The sequence below is a fragment of the Apaloderma vittatum genome, unplaced genomic scaffold, assembly GCF_000703405.1.
Source record: "Apaloderma vittatum isolate BGI_N311 unplaced genomic scaffold, ASM70340v1 scaffold2438, whole genome shotgun sequence".
Lineage (NCBI taxonomy): Eukaryota > Metazoa > Chordata > Aves > Trogoniformes > Trogonidae > Apaloderma > Apaloderma vittatum.
Window position 1 is genome coordinate 60,468 of NW_009732278.1, and position 21,053 is coordinate 81,520.

The following is a 21,053-nucleotide window of genomic DNA, read 5'->3' on the forward strand; positions in this document are numbered from 1 at the left end:
ACTCAAAGGAAGTCAAGCCTAGCGAGGGCTGGCTCTACAGCAATCACTGTATATATTCCTGACTTAACAGGACACGAAAGCTAATCTCACCTTATAGGGATCAAGAACGAAAACAAATCTCACAGCCAACAAATTCCTAAACCTTAAGAGATAAAATGCACAAAATTCAAGTTATGAAAGTTTAAGTTTTTGCTAGACAACAACACTCGTACCCCAGGAAAGTTTTCAGAGCTCTAAGGATGTCTATTTATCATGGACCGTGCATATTCCCTTGGAGTAGTTTCCATGAGAACACAGCAAACAGGATTTGAATGTAAATTGCCATCTAGAGATGTGGGGGATTTTTTTGTTGTAGTTAAAAAAGAAAACTTCCAAAGCTTGATGAAGTACACACTTCTTCTACCCATACATTTGCATGACAATGCTTCCAATTCAAACACTTGGTAGAGCGCACAAGAAGGAAGAAATGCCAAGTTCTTTGGTCTGTACGTATAAAAAGAAAACAACTTCAGATTTAGGATTAGAAATTGAAGTTCTACTTATGCCCATCTATGTCACACAGTCACATATGAAAGAATTCATTACACACAGAAAAAATCATCAGGTAGCACAAAACACAGAGTTATTGCAGTGCTTATAGTCAGCTAGAGGCAGTAAGACCCGCTGATGCTGACAGACCAATCGCTGGAGCAATCAAAATTCTTAGAGCTTACAAATATTACACTGAACTACGCAGCAAGCGTTGCATTTAAAAAAAACCCCACATCTAGACATTTTGTTTTTACCCAGAATTTTTCTAGTACTTTGCTGTTTTGGTCACCTCCTCCCAAGTCCCTCCTGAAGCAGCATTTACTCCCCAAGCATCCCCCCCCACCCTGCTCATGAGAGCACACTGCCACAGTTACTATCTGAGCTCCAAAAATGACTCCTACCACTTGTGGACGGAGTCCTACTAAATCACCTTTCCAGGAAACTTGGCAACTGTGCACGTACGTGCTGCAAAACATGCAAAACTCTGTTTGTCTGCACTGCCTGGAGTTCGCTGCAATCTTTACAGCACAGCGCCTGCTCCCTCCCCGGCAGCTTTCTATCCCCAAACTTAAACACCTCGATTTTAAACTCCTTGTGCCAGTCACTGAAACCCTAACACACTTAGCAAAGGGAAGTCTAGTCAGTCCTGCTTAATAAACAACAAACCTTGATGAAGGAGGAAGAAGACATGCCTGTCTGGGTGATTGCCTGGAGAGTGGAATGACCTACTTCAGCCCAGTAAGCAGCGACACTCCGAGCTGGGGACAAAGAGACAACCCAGTGACTCCCGGGCAGCGCAACCAACACGCTACGCCATGGGAGTGATGGGGGCAATCTTTTGGAGGTGACACAGAAGCTGGGCACTGCCTGCGAAGCACAAACCTCCTTGCAGGAATCATCTTGTTCTTTCAGCCACGGATTCAGCTTCACATGTAACATCACTGCCGGCACTTTGCGAGCAGGAGTGATTGCTTTCCTCACACCCACTCTCCCTATCACTTTTACCTAAGGAGTCTCCTAGCACCTGACCTAATTACTCAAGTGATGTGCCAGAAAATGATGCAGCTGGGACATACTCCACAAGTCTTGATTTGAAGCTATGTAATTCGGCAAAACCCAAGGCGACAAGATCCAGGTAGCTGAATTAAGCAGTGCTGGCCGGGCACGCCGCCACACCTTACGACCGCGTCTTCCTGATTACAAACAACTAGCCTTATGAGCTAGTTAAAGGGCTAAGGATGAATAGTTTGTATTTGGCCCTGCGCATTTGTTGGCCTGCAAGATCGGGCCAACGTGCTGTGTTTTTGGGAAATGGTGGCTCTCCTCCCAAAGCATAAGCCTGAAAGCAGCTCCCCGAGCCTGACCCATGCTGCCCCAGCAAGCCCCGATCCGTGCTCAGAGCCTGTGGCTCTGCTTCCTCCTGCAGGAACGACAGCAGTAACTGGCTGCCAGAAAGCCTTCTTAAAACAAGTATTTTACTGAGAACAACTGAGATCAAAGAGAGGAGTTTTTTTAAAAAACATGCAATAATGATCTCTAATACATGAGCTGCTTATACAGCTGTAAATGAACTAGACCTTAACTTTCTACAGATAGCACTGCACACACCCAGCAGCTGTACCTGGGCCACACAGTCTGCTCCCTTTACTTCTGAAGTATGACAGGGTAGCTATTAATGTGACGATCAGGCTTTCTATTCCCTGTTTTTTATGGATAGCAAGTCAAATTTACCTTGTGATCTGCTAGCTCTCAGTACTAGAGAACATTGCAGCTGCAGAAGGGCTACCCCAGGGCTCTGCAACTGAGTAAACCATAAACACACCCCCACTGAGGACCTAACACTTTTTAGCTATTAACTACTGAGCTCAGCATCTTCAAAAACCCACAAAGGCATCCTACTTCCCAGTAAGGAGACTCAGAGTCTGGTGAGAGACTGAGGTTGGTGAATAAAACACATGCTTGGTCTATAACTGCAGGAGGACGCGCACAGAAGTTTGAAGCTGGAGCACTTTAAGGATAATTTTTAAAATACTTTTAAAAGTAAAATTTTATCCAGATGCTGAAGGTATAGAAGTATATCCTTGAAGCTCAGAGTCTCCCTCCCTGAATCACAGAATCACATCTTTTACCTAAGGAGTTTTCTAGCGCCTGATCTAATTACTCAAGTGATGCACCAGAAAATGATGCATCTTTCAAGGTTTTATGTGAGTGCTGTTCTCAACGCAGCAGCGGTAGACTTCACTGTCCTTATCCGTATTTCTGCAAAAAAATCTCTCAACAAAGCAAACTCAGTAACTCATACAGTCAAGTGTCAATATGACAATATTGCAATTCCAGCTTGACAACCAGTTCACATACTGAGCCTGTGCCTGCTCCACACCCTGTATACAATCATCCTTGCAGATGAGGCCAAGCTGTTCTCTCATTGTTCCTTTGTACGCGTTCCTGAGCTGTACTTCCAACCCGTGTTTAGGCTGGTATCACGCTTATGTCTGAAATGATTCAGAGTTATTTAAAGAGCATAAGTTTAATTCAGACACCAAGAGAAACAGGTTTGCATCTTATTTCACACTAGGGGACATAAGGCTTGCTATTCCAGGGCATCTTGTGGCCGCTAATGACCTCAAAGTACACTGCAGGTGCCAATAGGCATACCTTGATCCCTCCAAATGGCTCTGTCCCCAGAAGCGCTGTTAGCAGTCTTACTGCCTTGACAGTAATTTCCCCAGAATGAATACGGAGCATGATAGGACTTCTAAGCAGCAGTAAGCCTCACAGAATTTATTACAGACCTTTTTCTACCAGTCTTCCTTTGAACTGCAAAGTTACTACTAGTTTCACTTTTTCTGTTGTAACCCCTGCCCTGCAGCAGGTTTAGAGTATAGGCTTAATTTTGTCTCATTTCTTTGCCATATCTAATTAAATTTTAAGATTTAAAAAAAAAATATTAAAAAACCCTGCTGGAAACAGAATTGCCCCTTCAGAGCTCACAAGCTTCACAGAAGGTGGTTTTTATCTTGCTAGTGGCAAGACCATCACTGCAACAGAGGAACGAGACACACAATAAATGAGCATAAAGGCAGGTGAGTAGAGACCCTACAATCCTGCTTCAGGTGAAATCCTTGTGTACATCAAATATTTCATGCTAACTACAATGAAGCCAGGATATTGCCTATCAAACTGGACTTAGATCTATAACCAAAGAGAAGTGGATGCACCCACTTACAGTCATGAGAGAACAGCCATGTCTGAGCCTGAAGAAGTCTCAAGAACAGGGAATTATAGAAGCAAGCTGTAATAATTGAGGTTTTAATAGATCAGTACAGACGAGGCCATGCAGATGCTGGAGGTAAGGTCCACTTACAACAATCATGTCAATATATTTTCTGGAGCAAAATCCTAAACGAAGAACAGAAGTTGAGAAGGTACTTGAGTCAACCTGCCTGAGGCTGGCTCCTTCTGGCCAACAAGAACATTTCTGCCTCTGAAACAGCTTTTATAGGAAGTTCAGATCTTAAATTTACCCGAGACTGTCTCCTGAGCGGCACCAACTTTATCAACAGCAGCAACCTGGAAGAGACATTCAGTTGACGGCAGCAGCAATGGTTTTAGCTTGTTTTAAAAACGCAGTCTTCTCCTTGTTTGTTTATTACTTTTTTGTATTGTTGTTGTTGCTTGTGGGTTGTTTTTTTTTATTTAACGTGCACACTAAAGGATAGATGGTGATGAGAAAATGCAAGGTTGCAGGGAAGAATCATTATCGAATATAACAGGAGGCAGGAAGAGAAACATGAGACCAAGAAACAGAGAAAGATGTGTCAAAGTTCAAAAGGATGAAATGACATGTAGGTCTGCAAGCTGCACTGAAGATAAGGAGAGCTGAGGAGAAAGACCCTTCATTAGCAGCAAATACTCATTAAGCATACCAAGTGGAAAAGTTTCCACGTTATGGCAAGTTCACAACAGACTGGAAACTGTGAAAACAGACACACTGATTGTTCGGAGGTCTCCCAAAGATTAATGGGTCCTCTGTTCTGTCTGAGGCTTGCTCACTGAAATGTCTTGTGACAAAAGGTCATGTACTCTGTGCGTTCACTTTAGGAAATTGCACTAATGACTGTAGATCCTGCTTTGATATGTAAATGTTCAGTGGTTTACTGCATATGCTGAATTGCTTTTGCTTGCCACTGTAACATATGTGAAAATTAAACTTTTGATCAATTAAAAAACCAAATAATTACTGTAAATTATCACATCTCTTATCCAACATGAACGCATCTTAATGCCTAGAAAAGCAGAGCAAGTACTGCCTAGTGCATGTTCTGCTTTCAAAAGCTTGAACTTGTCTTCCATCTGCTCAACCCCATCCACATACAGAATTCAAACAGCTCAAAGCAGCTCGAGCACGGCCAGCTCCTCTGCTCCGGAGTTACAGAGGATGCTCACCAACAGGTGTGTCGCCTATTCACACCCAACCCAGAGAGCAACAAGCAGCTTTTTGAGAGGCTTTGCTCCTGGTAAAACAACTTCAGCTCTCTCCTTGATGAGTCTGTCTGGTTCAGCTCCTTTAAGTTTGCATATTTAAAAAAAAAAAAAAAGCAATTAAAACACCCCTTTCTCTTTCACATATTTGCTACTTGGCAAGCACCATTTAAGCACTTTTTGAAGAGTGACACTTTATCACTCCATATTACCATCACTCAGAGTGAAAACTGTGGACGGAAAACACAAGAGGAAAACACTCAGTGAAGATTTACTTTCTTTCAATCCTAGTTTCTCCATTTCAGCAGCCCATCTCAATGCTTCACGCAGTTATGTTTCTAACCAACTCCACACACCGAGTCATGTGTGCACTAATCCCTGGAAGTCCATGCACAACTAACGTGTCCCTGAGCCATGCTGGTTCAGAGCTATGCAAACTGACTCGCCTTATTTTCCTTTGTCTAACTGAAAAGAAGCGGTGAATTACAGAGAGGATAAATTAGGAAATGTTTAACGTGGCGTGCATCCACACAATCAAGCTGAGCTGCAGGGCTGCCAAATACTCTTCATGCGCCTTCTTCTGTACCTGAATTGTTGCAGAAGGAGCAACAACAACAACGTCCCAAGACTGGCACTAAAAAAATCACTGCATCAGTAAGACACAGGGAGCAGTGCACAGCAGACAGCAATTAAAACAGTGAATCCCAAAAATGCTTTTAACAAACACTTCCCTGAGCGAAGAATCCCCTGGACAAGTATTATACATGGCTTTCCTTCTCATTTTCTATCAAGTCTTCTACCGAATTAGTTACAACAAGTAAACCGTGGGACCCTTTTCTCTAGTCTTGTTCTTCAAATAGGATTTCTCATTTCGTAAGGCCACTAAATCAACTAAATTTGCAATCAATTTAAAGCAAACAGAAAACAAGGACAAACATTTTGGTGTAAGATTTCAGTGACATTTTATACACACTTTGAAGGGGAGGGTCTACAGGAATTTCCCAATCTGCTCCTGCATGTACTCCTGCAATTAGATGTGGTTTCCTGAGAGTGAGGCTGCCTCAAGCTCCTTCTGCTTGCACAGCTGCTAATTTTGAGAGAACTTTGTTTTAATGATAGTAGAATATGTGTGCAGATCCAGTAGCATATCCCAAATTTGTCAGAGATGCAGCATTCTAGTGGGAAAAGACTAGTAGAGTGACAAGGAACATCAGAGTGGGAACTCAGTGTCTTCCTTGCTACGGAAATGCAACAAGTGCCTGGTTCTTGCATCAACCATGGCAAATCCTTGTGACTTTGGTACTGTGGAGATGAGGCTTACTTGGATGCAAAAGAGCACGCAACACTTCAGGATGCAGAAGGCAGCTCTTATTCGCTTTTCCAGTTTGTTTCCTCTTGCTAAGGTGCCCACAATCTGCATTTTATGTGGCCCAAGATAAGTAACAGAGCAGAAGCAGAAAACAGTTACCAGTTAGAAACTAAAAAACATGTAAAGTTGAGGATGTACCATCCAGGTAATATGAAAACCTGCAATGAAGTCTGCCAGATTTGACGTGTTAAAGTGTCCTGATTAAACAGCAATCCCACAAAAATGTAACATATAAAACTGGATTTATAGCCAAGTTGTCAATTTCTAAGTTGTCATGTGAATATCATAAACCAGATTTACTAGTACCTCTGCCCGTTACATTTTTGCAGACAATACCTGAATAATGGTCTATAAAGCCAAAACAAGATGAAAAAACCCCGGAATGTCAGGACCAGGCTAACTATTAACTTCGGCGACTGCTATACCATTATCACTTCCTTTTTAAAATACCCTCCAACATATCCAAGTCTTGACATTGCCTTTCTTTATCTGTCTCTCAAAAGACAAATTGAGACAGTAAGCCTGAGTTTCCAACTCTGTTTTAAAAACATAATTCTGTAATAGAACAAAACAGCCAGCATCAAGACAACTAGAACTGTACACAAATTGAAAGACTAAGAGTCTGGTGACAGAGATGGTCATTCACAGGTTTTACTCTATGAGCCACCATTCTCTGCCTCTAGTGATTTAGAACAACCTTTGTTGTTTTGACATTTCTTCCCAAAAAGGCTCTTACAGAGTTGTCAAACATGCAGTGCAGTCTTTTACCTTCCTTTTATAACCAATCTTAGAGTCAGTCATTTATCAGCGCTGTGAGTAATAACTGTTAGAAAGCTGCCCAAAGACACAGCCCACATGCAAAAAATAAGCTCAGAAGCCTTTCCCAATGCCTTCACCTTGCAAAGCCTTTTACAAAGTCAGTGAAGAATGCTACCCTCAGCAGTAAATAACCAGAAATAAAAGTATAGAAAATTTGGGGGCGATTTTAAATCTTACCTTCTGCACGTTGGGCTTGATGCACCGAACAAAGAAAGGATTTGAAGAACTCAGCGTCGCCATTAAAGAATGAAGTGATTCCTAAAAGAAAGAGGACAGCTCTTCACAAGCTGACTTTTTGTGCCAGCAACATACCCCAGCAAAAGCTCTTGCAGCCGAGCACTGCATCTAACTGCAACACCTAGTGGCACGCGCCGCAAACTGCTGTAGCTCTTCCCTGTGAACATCTGAATGAGTGCTTAAGACTCAGGATCCACATTCCAAAACTGCGGAACTTGAGCAAGTTAAACACAAGGAAAGGGGTCAAAGGTAAAACTCAAATACCCACAAATCCAGATTTCCTCTTTCCATTGCAGCTATCCCATATCCACTCTTCTCCCTGCTATAAGCAGCATTTTGTGCAAAAGGAATTCCCTTCTTCTGTGCAGTTTCAACCTTTCTTGCTAAAAGAACACTCTGATAATAAATGTAAGTCAAGAGAAGTCTAGAAAAAAATATTAAAAATTTCTAGCGGAAAAAAAAAAGAATAAGAGTTACTTTACAATGCAGTAGACATTGTAAAGTAGCGTAGGGATCAGGAGTCAGAGGCAGTAAACATTAAGCAGCCAGAAGATAAAAAGACAAATATTTTTGTGTAAAAGACAACTATTTACAGCTTCAAAAAGTAAAGGCTTCACCCATATTAAATCTGTGTGAACACTTACAACATCTATGGACAACTTAAAAAAAAAAAAAGAGTTACTTTAGAATGCAGTAGACATTGTTTTATCAATACTGGATTTTAAAATGCCCTCCTCCTGAAATTAACAAAAATTGAGTAGAGTGGTAAAGAAAATACGTCTTACTAAAAGACAATGCTAACAGCATTAGGTAGTTTCACAGTTCTGTCATGTGATGTCTAATTGCATTTAGCAATAAAGATTATCAGGTTCAGCTAAAAAAAATTAGTAGAAGAAAACAGATTTTTTCTCCCAGTTTTAGAACTCTGAATAACCCAATACACATCAGACTATCAGTTGTCTGAACCGCAGCCTGGAGATAAAAATCACAAAAATCCCTCTCAGTGCCTTTATGATTATCACTTTAATTGCACATCCACACCTTTCCTCCCTGAGTCGTCATTCCGTGTCTTATTCCAGCTTGCCTCATTCTGCATCATTAAGTATGATAAACCATTTTAAACTGAAGTCTTGCATTTACTTTGCAGAGATATAAATGGCTGTATAGGAAGGGAGCGCGGGCTCTGAAGAGCCTGAAGCTAGCAATGATAATGTTTCACCCCTCAAAGGTGGCACTGCGTGCCAGGCAGCAAACAGAATACGCAGCAGGCTGCCAAGGAGACGGAAAAACCACTTTTTAAAGGAGCAACACTGTGTGTGCTACCATATGTTTTGGAGTAAAACTGCCAGTGGCAGTCTGTTACAATGAATTCTTGCTTTAATCTGCAAACCAAGGCCTTTCTTGATGATTAAACGGGAAGCAATAAAGGCAAGAGGTCGAGCTGTGGCTGTGTGCAGGATCTGGTATGGAGCAAAGGCAGCAAACAGTGAAGTGACTGAGAACGTAACTGATAGCTCTTGGTGCGTTTGCCTTTGCCAGCTGACAGACCAGGAGTCAGAGGCAGCAAATACTAAGCAGCCAGAAGATACAAACATTTTTGTGTAAAGACAACTATTTACAGCTACAATAAGTAAAGGCTTCACCCGTATTAAACCTGTGTGAACATTACAACATCTATGGACAGCTAAGCCAATTCTCTTCACACAAGCTACTACTTACAGAGACTGGAAGAGTGGATCAGTCTAAACAAAAAATGTAACCTATTTTCACACTTGTTCGTGGTACAGACAGGAAGATTCCGCACAGCGCTGCCCGCCCCAAAGTCACTGTCTGGTGAAGAGCTAATCTGAAGTTTGCTCTACTTTAAGCAATAGGCTGAAACAAATGGTATCTAACCTCAGCTATCCTGTGTGCACCCCCAGGCCCGCATCAGGCAGGCTGTCAAATGAAGAGTTAACCAACCTATCAGGGGAATAAAACTGTGAAGGTGAAGTTCTTATCTTCAGCTGAAATGAGATGGAGTAATCCCTCGAAGGCTTTAAAACCTTGGAAAAATAAACCCAACCTCCTTCAATGGGGACTGCACGATGTGAAGGTCAACCTCTCCTAAAGCAGTGCAGCTGGCTACAGGTCAGTTACTGCAGCCTTAGGCAACAACGTTTTGATTTCATGTTTTATCATGCTTTATGTTGTCTAGAGGCCCTGACGGAGGACAGAAGGAACTCCACATCATGTTCTACCTTGTGGATATGGTCAACTTCTATACAGTAACATCTCAAAGGTTTGGTTTGCAGAGGTACAAAGGACTAAGTGGAAACAGTAGCTTCTGCTATCCCAGGGAGTTAGCAAATAGTACCATCTCACAATAAGTGGGTATTGTCTGGGACAGAGATACGAAGCAAGCTGTCCAGGAAACACAGTATCTTTTCTTTTTTTTTAATAAAAGACATGGTGTCTGCTCTTGCATACACTCTCCGCTGCTCTGTCCAACACTTAGCAATAGTTTATTATGATAAAATCTGCCCTCAAGGGGTTTGAGTCTGCTCCATTTAAAATAAAAAAGAAAAAAAAAAGAATGAACAGTGCAAATGTATATTAATTCAAACAGAGACAACTAATCCAGACTTGTACTTCTGCAATTTAGAAATAGTTTTGTGCCAATCTCTCTCTTCTAAATCATTTGCAGATAGACTTCATGCTAGATTTCAGTTTGGTGCCATTTTTGATGGGAGGGCTATAAAGCCTCATAATAAGGTGTTTAATAAAAATGCTTTCCAAACTTTTAGTTAAAGAGCAAGGTAACACCTTAATGAAGAACTTATTCAGTACTTGTTTTTCTTAGCACACTGGAACAGCTGTAAGGCCTTGTGCGATTCTGTGGCTGACCTTAGATTAGAAAGAAAAACTAGGATGAGAGAGACCAGCTTCACAGATAAGCTTTAAAATAAGGACAAATACGCAAGTCGAAGGCTTTGTGCAGATGGTGTGGTGGGAAGGTTAGTGTCAGTTTGATGATAGCTAGCGCGGCTCATCAGTTGATAAGTGCAGTTTCACAGAGGAGACAGCAATGTCTTGATGCTGAAGTTTTGCCTATTTTAATCTGCCACTTTATCTACCACTGATTAGCTACCGAGCAGCGACAACACATGAACTAACCTTGAACTGGAGACTGACGGTGGGTTTTCGGTGCTTGCTTCCACATTTAAGAGTGTCTTGATTGTTGCGACTTGAAACATGTTCAAACAGATCATAGATGAAATCGAGACTGAAATTGGAAAGAAAAATAATAAAGTATGTCTTAACAGACTACGAGGTTTACCAATACAGAATGCAAAGAAAGCACCATCCCTTACAAAGCAGCTCCTCCACCCAAAAAAACGCTTATTGATTTTCTCCATAATCTTTAATAAGCAATAGATTTTGCTTCTGTGCGATTTATGCAGGGGAGAAAGAAAACACCAAACCAAACCAAAGGAAAGCAAAGCAAAACAAGGAGGTTCCTTCTTCTCCTCTTCCAACATATCATTACAGAAATGAAGCATGAAGTCCTAGAGTCCTTACTGCATTTTACTCCACTCGTTCAACCAGAAAACCAACTGACTGTAATGGGAACTGTACCTGAACAAAGACTAAAATAGAAGACTTCCAGCTTGTTTGGGGCCATAACAGACAATAACTATCCATGTGAGCCTTACTTTCAAATATGAGCTGTGTATGCTGCTTTCTACCTGATCAGTCGGGTATCCTCCTCTTATCACTTCTACGGAAACACAGACCTTTCAACCTGAGCTCCAGACAGATGTTGGTGCAAGAGCAAAGCCAGGCCCAGCAGCTTTAACTCATTCATTACTTTTACCTACATACTTCAGTTGACAGATGCCATGTCAGATCTGTCATGAAACCAGAACAGAGAGGGAAACACTTATTAACTGTTTCCCCCGCATAGAGGGGCTTAAGGGATTTACACACAGGTTGCTCACCCAGCAGGGCAGGATGAGTGGAAGGGATGAGGGAGGGCAGCAGCTGAGACAGCAACACACAGGCTCATCTCCCTCCTCTTCTGTCACCCCTCTGGGTGTTCCGGAGTCTCAACCAATATGCCTACAAAAAGGCTTATGTGATACCACTCCGGCTCACAGGGTACACTGTAAGGATCCTGAGACCTCACACAGCAGAGTGACATGAGGTATTGCAGGTATCAAAGACACCCAAGCTCTGGCTCTCAGTAACATAAATCTTCATAGAAATTCTCCCTTTAAAGCAAATTACTATACAGCAATTTGCACTGTGGTAGGTCGCCGACACTAAGCTTTCAACCAAATTAGGGAATGCCAGAAATGCAAGCAAATCAGGCTGTATGTGAAGCAAAAAAATCACGTATGCACACTGCCTGTAAGGCACCCTGAAACAGTTCAAAACCATCACCAGCTTTCACCAAGTGAGCTCCTTAAGAAACCCCTGGACTGAACAGGGAGGAGGTGCTGTATTGTGCAAGAAAACTCAACTTTGTGAGAACCAATTACAGTTTGATCTGTTTATATGTACCTCTTATATTTCTTTTATACTCATTTCAGCTCTGTCAATATATTCAAACCCTAGTAGAATTAGACGATAAACCCTGGCAGAATTAGGTGATACGACACCCCTTAACATCATATGCTAAACAAAAAGTTACAGAAACGTACCTGCTTTCACGTAACAAGTTCAGGAGATCGTCTCTGAAAGTATCTCTGTTCTTCTCCAAGATCCCCCTGACATCATACTGGACCTAGCAGGAAACAGAGCTGACTGAAAAAACAAGCCAAGCAGTCAGGCACCTCTCACAAGAGTGGTACTGTAAAAAAAACACTGAGGGAACAGAGCACTTTACTTAATTTTGAGCAGCCTCAGGGTAAAATTAAGCTAATGAAAACTCCATTTGGAATAATTTCAGAAAAGAAAAAAAAAAAAAAAAAAGAAAGAACAGAAAATTACCTCCCCAGCGTAGTGCTTCACTCCAAAGTTGTGAATGGCAACTCTTGGTTTTACAAAAAAAGGATTGTTCTAATTGGAGGGGAAAGAAAAGAGAAAAATATTTGGGGGGAAGGTGTCTGAGAGTGGAGCATACAAAGGGTCACATTATCTTCTCAACCCAGACCTAAACACACCATTGTCTTTCAGCGAACTCCCCAGAAGATTAGTGTTCCAAAAGCAAACAACCAACTTATAATGATAATAGAATTTGTTAGTCTGGGCTGCTTCAAATGCAGTAATAACAGATTTATAGTATCTAAAAAGGCATTATACTAAACCCGATCCCATTTGGCAGAACCATCTATTAAAGGCATTTTGAAAAAGGAGGCTCTGTCTTAAACTGGCAAAGATTGGTGGGTATGTTTGTATCCCAGAAAGTCTCAGAAATAACTATAGGATCACAAATAAAGGTAACACTATCCTGGACAGAAGAAACAGCAACCTTTCAGTAAATGACATCAAGGTAAATACTTCTTTAAATCAAGGGAAATTGAAGAACTAGGTAATCTTAGTTACTGCAGGTTGTTAGAGCTCTAAATAAGAGCAGAATTTGCCTTATTCACCAATATCAGAAACATTTAAATGGACAGCAAGAAGAATGTAACAGACTCAGCCTTGACAGCAAGTGATATGGATTGCTGTGGAATCAGGATCAAGTCCAAAATAGCCTCTAAAACTATGCACCCACATATCTGAACCATGAATTTCTACAGAAGCAAAGAGACAACTCCCCTCTCTCCCCCATAAACTACACAGAAAACATGCAAAACATCACATACAGCATGCTGGATATTCAACTTCTCAAGCAAGGTGGAGTCAGTAGCTTGTGGAAAATGGCTCTCTTCATTGATGAGTGCCAGCAGCCCCAGTTTCTAGACAAGCAGGAAGAGGCAAAAGACAAATTAGTGCACAGACGGACATAGACATTGCCCTCCCTTTAGAAAAATCGCGAAGTCCTTGAAGTTGTGTGCAGAGAGGCACATATCTGAGTAAAACTCCACTCTCACAGAGGACTGCAATCCTATTTTTCTGGCCACACTCCTTTTGAAACATTCAGCATATGATGCGAAGGTAAAACAAAGAAAAAGCAACTACTGGAAGAAGCAACAGTGCTGACTTAGGCAGTTTTTAGGTGCTTTCAGTGACACTGCCCCAGCCTCTGAGATCTTCAATGATCAGGAATCCCTTAAATTGGATAAGATTGTGTAAACTGCCTTTCAAAACTTTTTCTTCCATAAAAACAGCCACTTAAGTCACCGAATCAATGCAAACTTTTAACATCCACAGTGCCCAGGGGTACAGCAAAAGACACACAGCTTAACTATGCACTGTGTGAAACAAGCTCCCTTTGCTTTGCATATGCCTCCATGTCATTTCCTTTGATGTTCCCTACTTCTCATACTAGAAGAGGTGGTAAACAAAGCAAGCTACCCCACAGTTAATTAATGTGTCCAGCAAGCTTCAGGTCGATCCGGCCTCTCAGAAAAACACAGTTCTCCAGGTGCACATTTTAATAAACCACTTCCCCGTGGCCCAGAGCAGCTCCTGATGAACCACATCGTCCTGACTGCAGTCACGTCCCAACAGCTTGGTCCCCTCCTCGCTGCCATCGGTCGCTGTGGTCACCTCAAGTCACGAGCCACACGCCCCGCTACGGAGACAACCTCACGCAGCCGCTTGTACAAGTGAACATGGATGAAACGATGTGTAACTTCAGCTTTGCCATCCAGCTGGAGCTAGAATTTCTGTGCAGCGAACTGGGAACTCATTGATCCCTCACCGCTAATGTTCCTGCCATACCTCTGCAGAAACTTCATGCTCTTTGACACGGTTCCTTCAGATCAGAACGCAAAATTATGGAGGAAGCCAAAAGTGGCAGGCAACAAATGAAGACTACCCGCATCCCAGGAAAAGCCATTATAGGAGCAAGACACTGTCATTCTTTCTGCCCCCATCTTTCTATTCCTGTGGTTACCACGAGGAAAGGTATATAGAGAGAACTTACAATACAATGTATAATATATCCACAGATGAAAATGACCTGATTAAAAATTCACTGTTTAAATGTGAAGGATCTACCATTCTCCTGCTTGTTCTTTGTTGTTCTTGTGTTGGCAAGTGCTTTAAAGAACTATTACTTCAAAGCAAAGCCTAGAAACAGGTACCGATATCAAATTCTTTATTACCTTTTCAATAAGATCCAAGCACTCTCCATTGTCTGTCCAGTCAATATCCTCCCAAATTAGTCCTTCCCTAAGAAAAATAAGGAGAGCTTTTTTATCGACAACTATGACAAAATTATTTACGTGACGCTGATGTATTTATCTTGCAAATTACAGCAAAATCAGCTTGCTTTTAAAAAATACACTGCTCCAGAGAGAGATTTTCAAAGGAAGCTGAGGTAGCTGGGAACACAGATTTCAGACGAGTATTGATATTCTCAAAATTCTTTCAAATTTCACCTGGATATGTTACCTGCTGTATTCCAGTTGCTCCAAGGAAAAGATGTGCTTGTTGAAATACTCCTGAAGCTTTTCATTTGCATAGTTAATATTGAACTGCTCAAAACGGTTTACCTAAAGAGACAAGAAATTTTCAAAAATGCATACACTGCACATCCTGTGCAAATAAGGAACTGGTTTAAGTCAGAACATGTTTAATAACAAAGTTCTAGGGACACTGAGGCATAAATATCAGATCATTTGAATAAGCAAACTACCTCAAAGTTTTCAAATCCAAATATGTCCAGAATTCCAATGGACTTGAAGTCTTCCTTGCTCCTGATTCTGCTGTTGATTTTCTTAATGACCCAAGCAAAACACTGAGAATAAAGTGCCATAGCCATAGAATCTCTGCTGTCTATTGCCTGCATTAAAAAACGAATACGCAACACATCAATCACCCTTGTGACTGAGAACTTGCCAGACTATGCTGGTCACTGTCCTTTGCACAGCAGAAACCAATGTATAATGCAATAAGGTTTGTATCTCTATGCACTGTAACAACAAGTGTATTAATAGTTACAGGGTATCATGATTTAAGCTTTAACGGTGCAAGTTCTAACAGCTGTACACATGTGTGGCTTGAAAATTACATTTAAAGGTCAAAAAATTCAAAAACTAGGAAATGACAAACTTAAGGAGGAGAGGAAGAAAAGAGGAGCATAGGAAATAACATCTTACCTTAACCTTTTCTAAAGATCGGCTTGCTAAGAATAACAAGAGTCAAGCTACAAACTCTGGCCAGAATCATAGCATGGGATCTACAGAGATTTCTGAAAGTCCAATTACACCCTTACTCAGAAAACTATGTAGTATTCTTGACAGCAATCGTGCTGCATGAGCTAAGCTTCTGTTCCTGAGTGACCAAGGATTTCCCTGGACTTGGAGATGAAGTCATATACTTAACAGACCCTAAAATCATATCAAAACTGAGATGCCTTTACCTGTTGTATACTAAGAGGTGTTAGGATTTCTTCTCCCCTGAGTATCATTGACCTCTGTGTCAACGCTTCAGTTAGCTGTGTGGAGTCCAGCCCCAGCAGTTCAGCAGATCTACCCAGCGCTGGTAAAAGAAAGAGACAAATACGAATATGTCCTTAAATGTGTAAGACTAGGAAACTTATTTGTTGTGGTATTACTGTTGTTGTTGTTATTTTTATTATTATTATTACTACCACCACCATTTAAGAGCTTCTAAAATGATGGTGATTAAGAGATAAAAACAAAACTAGAGACTCTAGGATATATTTTTGCTGCTCATGAAAGGGCACAATACTTTTAACATGCACAACTGGAGGAATTTAGCATTGGAAATACGCAAGTAAGTCACACATATTTATTTTCCTCTTTATGTTACATGTCAAGGATTGAAACAATCTACAGCTTACACTAACATGTTTTTCTAAATACAAACAGCAATTCACTCTTGGTCCACACGAATGCACTTCAGCTTCCCTTGGGATGGTGTGAATAAAGAAAACCAACGACAATTTTTTCTTATAGGCATACTTTAATTTGCAGGTTTGCTGTAATGTGATATATAAAGCATTGTCATACTTGAACAAACATTTTAAATGCTTGTCAGCACAACCTTTAGATAAACCAACACGTAATTTCAGATTTGTAGCTGAGGCACTGAAAGCTCTAACACAAGATACCTTTAGTAGAGATCTCAGCTAAGCAACGTACTTGAGAACTTATGTTTTAGCAACTTGAGAATATTTCAAAGAAGGAGTTACATTAAATGGAATTTAACTGCTATTAATGGAATAAATACGCGCCTGAGGTCTCCCTTAATTCAGACCTAACAACCAGCAGCAGACTAATCTGCCTTATCTGTCAAAAAATATAAAGTAATAAAGGTAAAACTTTAACCAACATTTACAGATGCTAAAAAGCAGTTAAGACCCTTTCACTGTAGCAAAGAATACAGCTTTCAGAGCCTAAAGAAGCACCTGCATTTGGATGCACAGCCTTCTCACCTGTTTTGAAGGACACCTGTGCCCCACCAGCAGTGATGAACTCGACATTCCCCAGATGCAAAATGCCAGCCAACAGCCTCAAAACTTCTCGCACCTCCTCCTTGCTGAACTGCATCACTTCCATTGCAGTCTGGAACGACACGGGAGCTTCTTCATTAACACACACACACACAGACTCAAAAACGGGGACAAGGACAAACCCACCAACTGTGTGGTCAGGCCTTAGCAAAGCAAGTCAGGACTGACTGAGGGCTGGCAGGAGTTAATGCCTTTGGTTTCATCCCAAGTTGAATACACTGTCAGACATCAAGGGGACATCTTGGAAAATCTAAGTATGTCTCTAGTTTTAAGAAATTACCTTTTGATGCTGTAAGGATGCTGTAATTTGCTTTCAAATTCTTCATTAAGATTGTATAAATATTGGAATGCCCTACCAAGTCAGGCACCAGATGCAATTTCACTAATTTGCATTAGTAACTGATAACCTCCTTTGTGTTTTCACCAAATTTTGCCAATTAGCCTTGTAGGTAACAAGGCGTGTGGGAGGAAGCACAGTAACATGTAAGATTTGCTCATATATTGTCTCAGCCACAGAGAATTCCGAGAAGGCCTTCTGCAGCATATTCTGGGCAAGCCATGAAGCTCAAACACACATCTTACCAGTGTGGTCTGACATGTCAGAGCAAAACTGAGCAAGAAAGAGAGATACATATAAAATGTGCTGATTTTCTGAATAACCAATAAGGCAAAAACCAAGGCTCAACTACATAAATGAGAAGAACAGCAAATCTCTATCTAAAGAAATATTAAAACAAGAGGAGAAACATAAGCTTCTTTCTGGCCTGGAAAGGGTAAGTAATTGTATGTCTCTCAAAATCACTACAATTTCCCAAGTTTGGGTTTAATACGAGCCTATCTGATACCAGATCATGGTTTCATGCCCTTTATGTTATGGTCACTGCAGGTGTCTGACAGATGACACGTGACAGAATTAATCATTCACAAATCATGCATTACAAATGGAAAAGCCTCAGGCTCATCCCATAATTAAAAGAGAGAAGAGATGACACTTGAAGGTTTATTTTGTATGGAAGACCTTTCACAACAGAGCTCTAAGAAAGGTGTCAGCACTAGGAATTCATCTCACAAATCATCTATTACAAATGGAAAAGCCTCAGGCTCATCCCGTAATTAAAAGCAGAGAAGAGATGACACTTGGTTTATTTTGTATGGAAGACCTTTCACAACAGAGCTCTAAGAAAGGTGTCAGCACTAGGAATTCATCTCCACCCTCACCGTGCAGTTCCTCCCTGTCTCCTACAAAAAGTTTCACGTAACATTTCTGCGATTTAAATCAACAATAAAAATAGGCAAAGCAGCTCACTATAACAGGAGGGGAAGACAGGTGAGGGTGAACTGTGGGGGATTTTGCCCGCCTCCTGCTTGGGGACTGCAGCCTGGCGGCCTCAGCCCCCGCTCCAACCCTGCCTGCGCTGCAGGCAGCACACAAGCATCACCTGCCCAGCTGATTTCATGCTCTGCCTATCCTGGGTTGATTAGCACAAATTAAATGTCATGCTAATCAACTTAAGCGCGTGACTGTAACATCGATAAGCTACCAATTTTCCCAACACTTCCTTCTGCCACACACAGAAGAAGGATTTTATTTTATTTTTTTTTACATTAAAAAACTGCTAATTTCCCAATCTGGCAAAGAGATTAACATAGCTCAGCAAAAATAGTTAGGTGAAAGGCATAAACCCAAATATTTTCTCTCGTTTTTAAAATCTAATACATATCACCTCAGTAACACAATAAGCAATTAGCCATTAGCCATTACCTCAACAGTCGGTATAGACAAATTGCTGCAGCTAATTGCTGTGGGTATAAGATATAAGCCATTCAGAGAAAGACTCCATCAAGACCTAGTTTTTAATCTGTGTTTACATTTTCTTCAACTCTGTTGTGTAACTGCAACTTAAGAGTCACAGAAGCCCAGTCACTTTGCTCTATACGTGCTGCACTCCAGACCCAGCAGACACCCCATGATTTGGACAAAGCTTCAGGATAGAAAATAGACATAGACGTAATATAAAATAACGCAGGGAAGTTCAAAGGCATACAAATGCCTTACTGTCTTCCCAATTTATAAACTTTTCATTCAAAAACATAGTAATTCCACTAAATTATAGCACACTTTGAAAAGATAAGAGTAAAAATCAACTATTGGAAGGAAGGTAAAGATGTGCTCAAGATGATAGCAAAGCATTACAAGAAAACGTAAAACCGCTGTAAGATTAGTGCCTCAATGAGAGAGCTGCATGTGCAAGTAAGCCCGAGGTGCCTTTGTCCTCTGCTCTGTCAACGGGTCCCAGGGACCTGAACCTCCAGCATTTTTAAAGCATAAAGAATTAAGGAAACAACTCACAATTACTTCCTTGAAAGAATCTTTGTCACTGATTGTCTTATCCGCTATACATCCAGACTGATTCAGGTAGTGGTAGTTCTCCGGTACAGATAAGTAAAAAGCATCTAATGAGGAGAGAAAAGAGGATGAGTGAAAAGAAAATCTCAAAACAAAAGCACTCCACAAATGACTATGTGAAAGTTAAATAGTTCATAATTCATTTCCCCAGAAATCATGGTGATGTACAAATCAAAGTTTTATATTAAAACAGGGTTCTATTTTGCCATCTTTTGGTTTGTTTAGCTGCACAATGGAGCTAACTCTAGTTTTTAGCATGCAAAGACAGCAGGCCCAAAGGGAGATGCCGAGACAGCTTCAGGCAATTTTGCCCAAATACAAATGTCATTTCTTTTGTTCAGTGGATTTATTCTTTACGAGAGAGGATAAGAAGAGCCACAATTATTTCTCTTTGTTGCTGCGGAGTTTTTTGGTACCAGCAAAAATATTCAGCTTGAACAGGATGAGGCATGTTTGTCCCCAAGTAATTTTCCCAGGGCCATAGCAGAAGCTGGGAGAAAAATTAGCAGCAGCTCGGAGACATTCTTCAACTAAGCAGGTTGCTTTAACAAGTTGAGCTCAAATTTGAACTCACCGAATCCCAGCTGAATAAATAACCTATTTCTCTGCATGGGTTAGCAGGTTTCTGCAGTTAAATTCTCCACTGCTGTCCCAATGGCTGACTGCTAGCAGAAAGCTGCTACAGTTCTGTGACTTGTGCTTTGCCACTCACCTTTTTCTCTGTCTTCTATCCCTGCCAGCAGAGCATAGAATATATGATAATTTCTTTCCCCAGGGTTTTGTCTTACTACACGATTCTGTTGAAGTAAGAAATAGTTTCCATTTAAGCAATCATTTTTAAGAAGAATTTTTTTAATCCACAATATCAAAGAAAATAGTAAATCAAACTAATTGAACTGAGCAAAAGCAAACATCAACTTACTTTTTCCAATAAATCTATATCCAGGAAGGAAAACTTCAGTCAAGGAATAAGGTAAAAAGCAATTAATGCGCCAACTATTTGTAATCTTCTCTCTTTCGTTTGAGACAATAGAAAGAGCATAGTGGTCTTTTCTTACGACATCCCTACTGCCATAGTAAGATGAATAAAGCAGCAACAATGCTAACGTTGCAGCAGGTATAATACCAGTGTGTTCCCACACCACCTTCTCCTTCATACCATCAAAACTGGACTTGTCATGTTCTTCATTTTAAAAGACATCTGCTCTCCTTTATCTTTTCCCTAAAGCTTGGAAAGAGCTTTAAGGATGAAATTTGTCCCACCATAAAGGAAGTTTATGTTCAAAATACCAGGCAGGATCCCCTCAGTATATTTATTCATCATCCCCACATCTCTGGCATCTTGGTAGAGCTGGCTCATAGTCCAGTTTTTGCCAAATGCAGGACAAATCCAAGGATTTGACCCACTCAGGCTCACACTGCAGAAATTCAGCAACTCTGCTCTTTCAGGGGCTTTTCCAGAAAAGCAATAATCTTATCTTCAGATATAATATGTGAGGGAAATAGCTAACAACTGAAGTTATCCCCAAGAACTCTGGCTGGTTAGTTCGCGATCTAGGAACAGGCACATGAGCTGCACTAGCAGTAGCAATACAAAATCCTGGTCCTCCAGGAGTACATAAATCCCACCCCAC

The 21,053-nt window shown here is 40.9% G+C and overlaps 1 protein-coding gene across 1 annotated transcript in view; it reads right to left on the bottom strand.

Moving 5' to 3' along the window:
• The window catches only part of LOC104278468 (unconventional myosin-X-like), a 128,750-nt gene that overhangs the window by 47,298 nt on the left and 60,399 nt on the right, over window positions 1–21,053 (bottom strand). The window contains 13 exon segments of the mRNA XM_009875452.1: window positions 7,379–7,459; window positions 10,595–10,703; window positions 12,124–12,206; window positions 12,413–12,481; window positions 13,231–13,323; window positions 14,638–14,704; window positions 14,927–15,027; window positions 15,171–15,317; window positions 15,897–16,015; window positions 16,935–17,064; window positions 19,363–19,466; window positions 20,132–20,216; window positions 20,342–20,355. Coding sequence (XP_009873754.1) covers window positions 7,379–7,459; window positions 10,595–10,703; window positions 12,124–12,206; window positions 12,413–12,481; window positions 13,231–13,323; window positions 14,638–14,704; window positions 14,927–15,027; window positions 15,171–15,317; window positions 15,897–16,015; window positions 16,935–17,064; window positions 19,363–19,466; window positions 20,132–20,216; window positions 20,342–20,355 — 1,202 coding nt within the window.